This window comes from Berghia stephanieae, chromosome 3 (assembly GCF_034508935.2).
Source record: "Berghia stephanieae isolate SIO BIC M18660-M18661 chromosome 3, UCSD_Bste_1.3, whole genome shotgun sequence".
Lineage (NCBI taxonomy): Eukaryota > Metazoa > Mollusca > Gastropoda > Nudibranchia > Aeolidiidae > Berghia > Berghia stephanieae.
The window spans coordinates 22,017,597-22,029,986 of record NC_088362.1 but is presented as its reverse complement, the minus strand read 5'-3'; the positions used below and the strand labels follow the sequence as shown (position 1 = coordinate 22,029,986).

The window sequence follows — 12,390 nt, the reverse complement described above, 5'->3', positions numbered from 1 at the left end:
GTCATTTCAGCACCAGTAAAAAGGAAGATGATAAAGGAGAAGTTGTAGATCTAAAGTTAAAAGCATCAAAGAAAGAGCAAGATAAGGAGACTGAAACATTACAGTGGAATCCACATATAGTCAATACTCTTTAAAGTCAACTTCTGTTTGAAGTCCACACCTGTTATTAATCCCAAATGCTCTATTCTTTATCTAAATGTGTTCCACTGATAATGGATAAAGTCAATCATGCTTAAAGTCAACCAATCTTTCTGGTCTAGCAGTGTTGGCTTTATCAGGAATCCACTGTATCCTCTATATTTTCTGTATTTTAAATACACTCCGAATATTTTTCTCCTTAGAAATGATGAAGAAACAAAAAAAAAAAAAAGCAAACAAAATATTACCCCTGAAGTTGCTCTCTTAGTTGAGAAAATATGATACATGGCATTGCAGGGTTATAAATAAAAAGGATTATAAATTGGAGGGAATAACCAGGATCCATAAAATTGTAATAAAATAATCAACCTCAATATTAAAATGAAGTATTCGCTTTAATTGCATGATGAGTTCTGGGTCATCAAACACTTTCAATGTCGCAGACGTAGTTAAAACTGCCAGGTAGCATTGATGGGCCAGGGATAACAATTCTTGTGATGGTTGAAGTCCGTGGACAAGTAAAAGCAACTGGAAGTATGTGGTTTTCAAATATTTCAATTTCAGTTGACCTCCAAATTTGTAACTCTTTAATTTGATTAACGATATACATTATTTTTGTTTCTTTTCTATGCCTTTACAATTTTTAACCAAACAAATAGAGCTGTTAGAAATCTGAGTTTAAAATTTAAGACAAGATACAATTTATCTCTATTAAAAAATTGCTTAATGACCATAATAGAGTAAAGTCAAGCGTGAGTCTAAGAATGTATGGAAAATCCTCTAGGTGTGTGCTAATCTCGGAAACCAATATCATCTTCAAAATCCAACTCAAAGAGTAGCTTTCTGCTTCTGCCATTTTTGTACCTTAACCTTTTCAAAAAATCTAGTCTGAAAATCAATCCCTATTGCCAACAAAAAACAATGACTTATGACGAAATGCAACTTTGTCATTTCCAATTCTGAGCCCTGATGATTGTGAAGTGTTTTTGGTTGATTCATTAACCAGTTAACTTCGCGAAGTCCTAGATTTGAGAGTTTTTGCCAATATGAGGGTCATTTAAAATCGATCGATATTTGAAGGACAAGTTTTCTAGCCAAATTTTTTAATACAAGTTTTTCCAAAATAAGGCAGTTAAATGGTGAATTATCATAAAACTGAATCTGATTAATATTAATTAAATGATGAAAGTGCGATTTTTAAACATTTTACAATAATTTTACAGTGAAGTATTAGAGCTTTAAAAAAGCTTCAGAGATTTCCTATGGCTCTTGTAATATTTGTCCCAGTAATATCAAATGCTCCAATACTGATACTGTAGAGTTTTTCTCCTTTTTATGTTTTGTTTGGGGTTTTTTATTGGTATGTTTATATTATTCTTATCAACTTCACAATTCTTAATGATGTTCTAGTCCTGGTTGAAATGCAGAATATAACTGTTTATATGAATATAACGAAGATGACAACAGATGTGCTGTATGCATGAAAATAGAGGAGACCCAAATACTCTGCAATAGTTAATCAAAATCCAGTGTCACTATGCAACCCAGGAGTTAATTTGTAAAGACTGGTCTTTTCTTTTTTAAAAGTCTTTATGTATTGATTGGATTCTTGCTTTAAATAAGGCCTTTAATAATGAATGTTACATCACAATGACCATGGTAAAATCAAAACAACCGAATGATAAGAAAAGAAACATTTCGACTAAACGTGTGAAATTTTGTCAGTAATTTTTACTTTTCACTTCGGACATATGAGAAGCAGTGTGTACAAATGAAAAAGTCCGTAATTTGTATAACATGGCATAAATCACATAGAATTGAAAAGCCCTATAAGCCAAGCCTACCTGACAAATCTTGATAATGGTCGAAGCACTTGTACACCATGTGGCTGTTACAGTCATATTGAGTAAGAGCTGCAGATGTAATATTTCTATGATCAATATGTACCAACAAATTAGAGTATTCCTAACCTAATGGGTAAAATGAAATTCCTAACCTGATAGGTAAAATGAAATTCCTTATCTGACAGGTAAAATGAAATTCATAACGTGATAGATAAAATTAAATTAATAACCTGATAGATAAAATGACAGTCCTAAACTGATAGGTAAAATGAAATTCCTAACCTGATGGGTAAAATGAAATTCCTAACCTAATGGGTAAAATGAAATTCCTAACCTAATGGGTAAAATGAAATTCATAACCTGATAGGTAAAATGAAATTTCTAACCCGATAGTTAAAATAAAATTTCGAACTGAAGGGCCAAGTGAAATAATGGCCAGAACTGGTCATAATTAAAATTTAAAAGGGTCACATTACTATCACTTCGTATCATATTTTAATTTAGTATAGATACTTGTGCGGTCCAATAATTGTGATGGTGGTGCAACAATATTAAGGACAAAAGCAAGATAGCCTACCAGAAATCATAAGATGAATAGAAGGTTTCTCACAGGCAAAACCGAGCTATTTATGAATCAGAAATATAAATGCGCTTTTCTTTTCAATTTTATGTTTCAATGATTAGTGGAACAAACATACATTTAATGAATAAATTATTTTTTATTCAGCAATAACCAACTGTTTTAGTTTAATGCTTGCCATAGAAAAATACTGATCCATAAATAAGAAGAGTTAGAGAGATGAATGTTTCATAAACTTTGAACACCAAATTTAAAATTTATTTTCTGCACACCTTGATAACCTCGACTTGCATGTCCTCAGCCAGGGTAGGAGCAACAGAAAGTACAGAGAGAATTTGAGACGGTAGCCACTTGTCTGTTTCACTTGTCTCAATAGAGCTACGAAAACGGGTGTCTTGGAACATTATCTGCAGACAAAACCACAATCTTTATAACCAAAATATCAACTGAAACAATATATTTATCAAGCTTCTTTAAAAAATGTTTTTTTTCGTAAAAATCAAAAACATTAAGTACTTGACAAGAAAAAATGCCTTTCCTCTTTATTTTATTTCTTACATGGCTGCTTTTGAGTGGGGATGAGAGATATAATTGAATGGAGAATGATCAATCATCATTGACCTTAATCATTACCATGCTTGATGCTGTCTTCACTCTTCCTGTATGTTTGCCGTGCACATTTTTTTTTTTCATTTTCCTGACACTTATTTCAAGACTGCTTCAAAATCTGTGAATATTGTTTCCTTCCTTGAGAATGTTGGGCTTCCATTTTTTATTTCTTTTCCTGTCCCACTTCCTATCTAACATTACTTTTGGGAATCTAATCCTTTCATTCCCATGACGTGGCTAAGTTGTCTGTGCATCTTTCCCTAATGATCACACATATATATATATATATATGTCAATTTTTTCAAAAGCTCTCCACATTTTTTATCCTTTCCAAAGCTTACTTACTTAAGCACATAACCTCAGTTAGAGCATTGGCTACTTGACTCTTCGCCATTTAACTCTTCCTTGGGCTGTCTTCTCATCCACCCCTCTTTGCTTCCTCACCATGCCACATTGCCAACTATTTCTTGGCCTCCCTGGTCCTCTTCCTCCATGGGGATTTCATGTTTGAGTCTGTCTTGTGATGTTGCAGGCAAGTTTTCTACATGCATGGCCTTTCCATTCCTACTTCCTTTTCCTGATTTGTATAACTATAAGTTGTTGGCTGGCAGCTTCCCAGAGATCTTTATTCCTGAACAACTCCAAACAAACATTCTTATAGTTGAGAGGGAAGCTGTTGTGTCTAATATCACAAAAATTAATGAGGAAAAGTGACTTAGGGAGAAATAATTTTGTCATTCCATTTCAAACATCTAGATCACATTTTGTTGAGATCAAGTTGTAGATGAAAGTGCATTCACAAAAAAATGATAAGACCACTTGATCTTAATTTCCTGCCAAAAACATTATGAAAAGGCGGCCCATGACCATTGCCCGATATCATTAGCAACCATAAAGTAATAAGAGATAAAGCATGTGCAGCAATATAAAGAAAGGTCATAATCTCTCCTTCATTCCTGAAGGATACAAGAATGACTATGACAAAATATATAGGCCATTGCTTGTAGGTCAATGTTGAATTAAAGAGGAAGGAATCAAGAAAACTTTATATGACTGTTTGTGTTTAGAGAAAATAATCATAGAAGTGGGTGGTGTCACATTGTGACTAATATAAGAAGAATTTAAAAAATAAAAGCCTGTGGTGCCAATACTAGGAAATCATACAAAAGTATCAGCAACTGAAAATGCATTAGATTGTGCAATGCTAAGCATAAGCATTTATTCTTTCTTCCATTAATAAAGCAATTGTTTGACAACAATACAATCAGGGCTTCTTAAAAGTTCTTTCAGTTCGGTTATATTTATTGGGGGATTTTTTTTAGTCCCGCATATATAAGTCCTTTCAATTTGCCATACATAGATACACCTATGCACACACACACACACACACACACAAACAAACAAGCACACATACACACACAAGTGAAGACACACACACACAAACACTGACAAACACACACACACACACCCACACAAACACACACACACACACATACATAAATAATTCACACAAATGTTTCCACCTGTATGCCAGCAAGAGCAGAATGTCCCAACTTCTTGGCCTTAGATTCTAATGCCAGTTTCAAGGGAAGTAAGCATGCCTGTCTTATCTCCCACACCTCCATCTTGTCCATTTTGGACGGGTCCTGCAGAATCCCTGTAAAAAAAAGATTATATGTTTTTTCAAAGCTATTAAATGGAGGAATTTATATTTCTATATAGAAGAAGAAGAAGAAGAAGAAGAAGAAGAAGAAGAAGAAGAAGAAGAAGAAGAAGAAGAAGAAGAAGAAGAAGAAGAAGAAGAAGAAGAAGAAGAAGAAGAAGAAGAAGGAGGAGGAAGAGGAGGAGGATAGGGGAAGAAGAAAAAGAAATTGTATTTTATCAAGTTCTCTCCCGTGTCATTAGTGAATCTTTCTTTCTTCTCTTAATTTGCAAACCACCTCTGGTGTATTGTCGCGAATGTATGTAGGTAGGCGTCTTGATGTTTTACACTTCAGGATGTATTTGAGTGCTAGTCGTGAATTAGCCTTTCTCTAAACTGTTCCATGGTGATTGGATTTACAACGATAGGTGGTAAGTTATTCAACAAGCAAATAGAAGAGGGGAAGAACGATTGTTCACGTATTCAGGGAGTGTGACACTTTGAAAGCTGTATTATTAACATTTTAGAGAAAATGAGGTTCAATAAACGGATTCAATAGTCTGATGTCACGTCGCCCAGCAACGGCGAGCAGCGTGGTTCTAAACGAAGAAAATCGGTACTTTTTATTCTTCATGCTGGCTAGAACTTTTCATATGTCATATGATCAGAATGTATAAAAGTCAAAACATGATCATATTTATAATGTTTTTCTCCTCTGGATACACTTTTATGCTCGTCTGATAAATATTTCATAAGGGCGTCCGACATTGTTCCGATAGTTTAGAGCCAGTTACTAAGTTACTATGCGTCATTACGAGGGAAGTGACGTCATGACTGTTGAAGCCTATTAATCGATCCTTCTTACATACATCATTAAGTATTACCAATGTCAAGTCCTAAATTTCTTAAAGTTAAAGTCTCCACCACATCCACCAACTATTGACCATTGCAAAAACATTGCAAAATAGTAATATCATTAATTAATCAACGTTCTTTATAAATTTTGAACATGTATGACATATCTGTTGGTGGTTTAAGTTAACATACATTTCTGAAAAATTCAATGTTTTTTTCCTTTTTGCATATTTAGGAAAATTAAATAAAATTAACACTTAACAATAAAAACATAACTTAGCATACAAGTCAGACAACAAAAACAAAATAAAAACAAACAAAAAACAACAGCAACACACACAAACACAGAGTGACACATACACCATACCTGCCTACTAGAAAATTTAAAAATCAATAATCAACACTAAATTCATCAGTACATTAGTCAGATTTTTTATTAATGGCACATGTTTTTCTGATTTTTCTCAGCTGTTCCTCTATCAGAAAGTGTCAACATTTAAATCAATTTGTCTTAACTGAATATAGATTTTGGACCGTGTTGATGCCATATCAAAAAAGTTTTCTTCTTTAAGACCTATAAAAAAATACTTTACAACCGCTGTCATAAAATTCGAGATTTTACACTGTAAAAAAATGAAAAAAAGTTACGCACCACAAAGTATGGGATGAATTCATCGTTATTCAAAAATAATCTCGTGTTGACACGTAGTTCTGGCTAGTAATTATGGGTTCACGTCATACTTGTTTCCGATTTTAAACAATTCGCTTTAACTGCTATAAAATCACAACTTATGTAGTTTGCCTTAAATTTAGAATTTATGATTATTGCATATTCTTCCATATTTATTACATATTATACATCATGTCGCAATTACTGATATGAAATCTCTAGCTTTAAATCACTTGAAATACTGATTATACTCAATATATAGTCAAATTAACAATGAATGCTATTTATATAACTTTGAAAAATTGCATGTATGCACAAACGTTTCACAGAGCATTTAAAGGCTTTTAAACATAATATAAGCTTTTAAACTATACGATACGATACGAAAAGAGAAGATGGTTATCGAAATACGACAGAGAGATCACCAGTGTTGAACGACATGATAGGAAAAGGATTCAAGACAAATTTGATATGGATATCATCCAAAGATGTATGGAGCTGGGTGACCGTAAACATACATCTGACAAAGGAATGGACATCTGATAATTCAGGTAGAAAAAGTCTCATGGGCTCTGGACATTGATATTGATATCCTTGCAGGTGGTGAAGATACTGTGTATTTAGAAGAATGCCGTACCATTTGTTATCTTTTCTGCATCATCTGGAAGGTAGTGACTATCATTCTGGGGACAATGCATAGGTGTTTGAAGACTAGCTAAGGAACCGTTTGCTGCTTTTCCTCAAAGCACCCAGCTGTGTTGCATTGGACAACACTACCATGATCACTTCAAGGCTCCAACTTCGCATGGCTCCAATGAGACAGCACTACATATTACTCTGACCATTTATTAGAGGCCCAACTATATTCTAGCGAAAAGAAACAACCCAGAAACAGTTTTCAAAGCAGACTGCCTATTCAAGGAGTTTTGACACGAGGTTGCGCGACTTCCCCCATATCACTGTGAGCGCAATCCAATCGAGCTCATTTGGACCCAACTAAAGGGAAAGATTGAGAGGTGGAATATCAAATCTATTCTCACCGAGGAGGCAATCAATGATATAACAAGGGAAGACTGGAAAAGGCATGTTCCAACCTTCGCAAACTGGAGGAAAATTACATTTCATTGGATAGAGTGATGCCATGAAATCTTTCCATAGTCGTTCCATTTCTCCTTTTCATCATCCTAGTCATCAGAATGTGATGTGTCCAGTATGTCTTTGTTGTTGTTGTTGGTGTTGTTGTAGTTGTTGTTATTGCTGAACACATGTACCTATTTGTAGAAACACTGAGTCATAAATTGATCAATTTCTACTCTTGACCAGTCTACATTAAATTTACGAAATCCTCTTTGGCATAAACAGAGGCTATTTCTATAAATTTAGCAATCAAAATAATGTTGGAATCACGTATTGTTTACTTTCATTTGTATTTTCATCAGTAATATGTATTGACAGAAGTTAAAAAATATAGATGTCTGATAGTTGAGGATTGCCATTCGTTCCTTCATATTCAGATACTGTACTATATCGTTTAAGTTTCAATTAACCGAACATTCCATTTTAACAAATTCCTTCAAAATGTTTAAGCAGAAAATTCGTAATTTTGATACTGTAAATCATCAATGAGTTATGATCCTTACCAGTTATCGATTTTAATCTATAGCTGTTATAAGCGAATCCTTTCCTATTGTTTTACAATTAATGCAAAAATATTTTTTGATTGAGACAAATTCAGAGGGTCATACAAACTTTTACAGCTGTGTATTGAGGGACAGCTGAGAAAAAGAAGAAAAACATGCGCCAATTATTAAAAATCTGACTATAATTGTTACATAATACTAAACTGAACCATTAAAAAATGTTACATATGTTTTATATATAAAATAAACTTTGTTGTTGACGGCCAACATAGCGATCTACTTAGCTATCATGGGTGAGGAAATGAGCGTTAGCCTTTAAAACCTTAAGGAAATTTTAAGATCATTTTTTTTCTCCTTCAAATTGCGAAAACTTAAGAAAAAAAATTACTATCTCTCTAACACTATGATAAAATTTCTGTGAAATCAAAATCCGTAATATTTATTCGATTTCCATATAAGTCTATAATTGTCATCGAACTTCTGTAATAATTATGGATAATCCGTAAAAATAGGCAGGTATGCATACACTAAAACATACATACATACACACAAAATTCACAAACACGCACACTCACACACATACACAAAAAAATACATAAAATTTATTTTCAAAATTGTAATTTAATTATAATGGGGTCTGCAAACACTTACCAACAGCTTGTTGTGCCGTCTGCTTGATGCTGGCAAACTTTGGAGTGATAATATCTTTGGCAATCTGTTGCAAAACCTCCTCCATTGTTAAGCCCATTTTGGTTCTCTGTATATTACTACAATTAATACGTATTGCCAAAAATCAAAGTCACCAGTCAACAATCAACAAGATTGCCCATGATAGTAACACTGTGATTAGAGAAATGAGGGAATCTGAAGATTTCAAGTGTTGATAAAAAAAAACAAAAAAACTAAACATATAAATGGATTCAAAATCTAAAACTTAATATCAACATTAACTTCATTTGAAAATCATTTCAATAAATAATGTATCTCAGCCATACTATTTTTTAATTTAATTAATTTTGCCATTCATTTCAGAAAATCAGCTTGTTCTATAAAGAGACCAATTTGTCGGATACATTGCACGAATAAACCCTTTTATCCAGACTTGAGGGTTCTCTCTCTCTCTCTCTCTCTCTCTCTCTCTCTCTCTCTCTCTCTCTCTCTCTCTCTCTCTCTCTCTCTCTCTCTCTCTCTCTCTCTCTCTCTCTCTCTCTCTCTAATCTTTCAAACTTTTATACTTGATACAAACTTAATGGAGAGTCCACAAAGAAAAATCAATCTCTATACCTATAGTAGGTTTGAAAATTTTAAACAAAAAATGATCATCATATTATTATTATTCCAATATTCTATTATAGTTTATAGAGAAGGGTCCTAGCCCTATCTAAATATCTCTTAGTATCACACTCACAAAGTGAAAATACTCTGCTGAAGACGACTCAGAGAAATGGCTAAGTTCCTTTTTTTTTCAGGGAGAGAATTTTCGAGACATAATCATCTTTTCTATTTTAATTCATCTTCGGTACCGTTGGCTAAAAATTGAGGGGCTAATGAAATGGGAATGTGTCACGAAGCGACACTTCACTCAAGACTCGAGATTCTATAGCAGAAGACAAAAATAAGTTAAGAAGCCATTAGATGTTTTACTTAATAAGCCTCCAAGATTCTGCCCATTGTGACATATGCAAAACCCTCAAGGCTGAGTAAATGACTAAAACATTTATTGGTCACTGTTCCATCCAGACATTATAAATAAAATATTACTTTCCGTACAAATGGATTATCCGTGGCTATCCCAATAGAACAGTAAAGTTTGCTGCCCCAAACGTAAACAATAACAAGTTGCTAGTGATTTCCGTTAGGGACCGGAATAATTTACGCACAATATAGGTCTCCCAATTTTGTAGTTTGAGTTGTAGGCAATACACTTTCAGTATTGAAAATATGTTTACATAAAATCTAACAGTTGCAGAAATAATAATATAAGACTAAATTATTCTGAAAATCAGGCTCCGAATAATTCTCGTTTTGTTCATACCAGCGCAATAATTTGCTCTGGTCTAAAAATAGATAGACGTAACTTTTGATAAATTTTACCTTTTGTTCCATAAAATATCCATATCTAGACATTATTTGATGCATGATCGAGTATTTATGAATATGTGTTTCTTTTGCCACCTAACAGCCAAATTTTAAAGGTTATTTTCTTTCTATTATTTACATTGGAACGTGAGCTGTCAAGACAGGAACATGTGGTTTGCCATGTGCTTCTCGACCTTTGTTTACGTTTGGGGCAGCAAACTTTACTGTTCTATACATCTTGGGCCGAATAAATAAATAAGTAACTGTGTTTTCCGTCCACCCGTGGACTGAATACACAGCAGTGTTTTCCGTCCACCAGTGGATTGAATACACAGCTGTGTATTCGGTACACCGGAAGAGATTATAAGGGTTAAACTTTTTGACCGAGAGCGAGAAGGCGAGGTGGTCGGCTGTTTTAGCACAGCGTAACTGTAACTGGGGTGGGATGAGTTAGTGTTCGAGCTCCTTTCTAGGCTTATTTTCTTTCCTTTTTTTTTTTTGTACTCACTTGGCAAAAAATCATAATTTTCAACGTCAACACAGTGGCACCATTCCCGGTGACTCGAAAAGTTTGATCGACTGTTGGCATTTTAAAAATTGATTTACTTTTACTCATTTTAAGTTTATTATTTTAATTTAGGACACAGTGATCACTTTGGATGCGAGAGACTCTTTACTGAAAAATACCCTATTCGTTCACCTGTAATTAGGGGGAAAAGACATGAATTTTAAGCTGACTACTGTGTTTCTCTTACTTATAATGCCAGGTTCAGACGAGGTTTGTTGGGACAATGACGACTTTATACTTGGTGAAATTGTTCTAATTCAATCTGACATAATATAAAGATGAGAAATCTTCTTTACTTTAAAACAAAATGATTGCACAATTTAATTCGTTTAGTACTTCGTTATAACATATGAGTCCGGAGAAAAACGAAACAAAAACAAACAAACGAAACAAAAAACACCCCCCCCCCCCCAATGATTTATAGTTATTGGGTCTTGAATATGTATAAGGGAGCGTAAGAGAGAGATAGAGGGGGGGGGGGGTTGGAAGAGATTAGAGATAGAGAGAGAGAAAGAGAGAGAACCAGAGAGGTTAAGGACGACTTTGTAGCTACTTGTACACGCACGATTAATTTGAGCTCCTATCCTTATTTACGGACTTCGGACATTTGGTTTAGGCAAAATCGGCGTTAGCCGCAAGGAAGATGATGGGATCATTGAAAACTATGAATTTTTTCCAAGGGAGTTAAAAGAAAGAAAGAAAATATTACGCCTAGAAAGGAGCTCGAACCCTTAACTCACCCCCACCCCGGTTACAGTTTCGCTGTGCTGAAACAGTCGGCCATCTCGCCTTCTCGCTCTCGGTCAAACAGTTTAGCCCTTATAATCTCTTCCGGTGTCCACTGGTGGACGGAAACACACAGTTGTGTATTCAATCCACTGATTGACGGAAAACGCAGTTCTATAGTGATGGGCAATTGGCGGGGGGCAAGTTGAGAGAATTTGTATCAACCAACTCGATTCTGGTGAATACTTCTCGTTGATACAAATCATTCGATTCTATCATCAGCCTGACGTGTGCATGAAATAATGTTTTCACTGTTAATTGTACTAAGCACGCGCGTAGCCCTTGAGTAGCTAAAAGTGCTTCAGGCCCCTTTCCCTTCGGAGCTCAATTAGAAAATGCATTCATTTTTTTTCTTTTAAAAAAAATTCCTCGATTTTAAAAATTGGCCTCTTTATCCAAAGCCCTTTTTCCAAATGACTTCCATCATAACGAATGAAACGCTAAATAAATATATTTTAAAAATTAATTTGACGTAAAAAAATAAATCTAAATGAACATAGTTTTCAAATGTTCTTGGTTGCGTCGACGGGAATGAAAAATAATCTGACAGAGTCGAATCATAGAAAGAAGCTCCTAGACACACTTTCTCACAATGCTAAAGTGTAAAATAAGTACCTGGCCCGTAAAAAAAACATCTCTGAAAGAAAGAAAACAAACAAAATATGATGGAGCATAATAATATGCGTCATGTCTTACTTCATAAGTTCAATGTTGGTGTCGGTTTGGGACCATTTAATAGCCCCTTGAGTAGTTTAAGCGGATATAGCTCTTTGTAAAAGCTTACGTTTTAAACGGTCCTACTTACTATCCACCCGGATGCCCTCAGAACTACTATTTGCTGTCTGGAGCCTCCGGAGGTCTTCTAAAGCATTCTGAAGCTACCCGGATGCTCTCAAAACTGTCCGAATCTTTCCAGAAGTCATCCGGAGGCTCTTATTTAATTTACACAATTATATATTTTTCCCCTCAACCCTTATTC

General features: G+C 34.4%; 1 protein-coding gene across 4 annotated transcripts in view; it reads right to left on the bottom strand.

Annotated features, from left to right (window-relative positions):
• Positions 1-10,306, bottom strand: part of LOC144967336 (brefeldin A-inhibited guanine nucleotide-exchange protein 3-like) — a 64,476-nt gene extending 54,170 nt beyond the window's left edge. For 2 of the 4 annotated variants that reach the window (XM_078904428.1, XM_078904431.1), the window contains exons 1-6: positions 9,749-9,787; positions 8,630-8,818; positions 4,695-4,828; positions 2,835-2,969; positions 1,983-2,051; positions 508-666 (exon numbers count right to left, since the gene is read on the bottom strand). In XM_078904428.1, the coding sequence (XP_078760554.1) occupies positions 508-666; positions 1,983-2,051; positions 2,835-2,969; positions 4,695-4,828; positions 8,630-8,726 (594 nt within the window). In that variant the 5' untranslated portion in view covers positions 8,727-8,818; positions 9,749-9,787. Of the gene's footprint in view, positions 1-507; positions 667-1,982; positions 2,052-2,834; positions 2,970-4,694; positions 4,829-8,629; positions 8,819-9,386; positions 9,522-9,748; positions 9,788-10,273 lie in introns of those variants that run through there. The other 2 variants (XM_078904429.1, XM_078904432.1) reach the window with 2 other exon arrangements.
• Between the last annotated feature and the right edge of the window lie 2,084 nt (positions 10,307-12,390).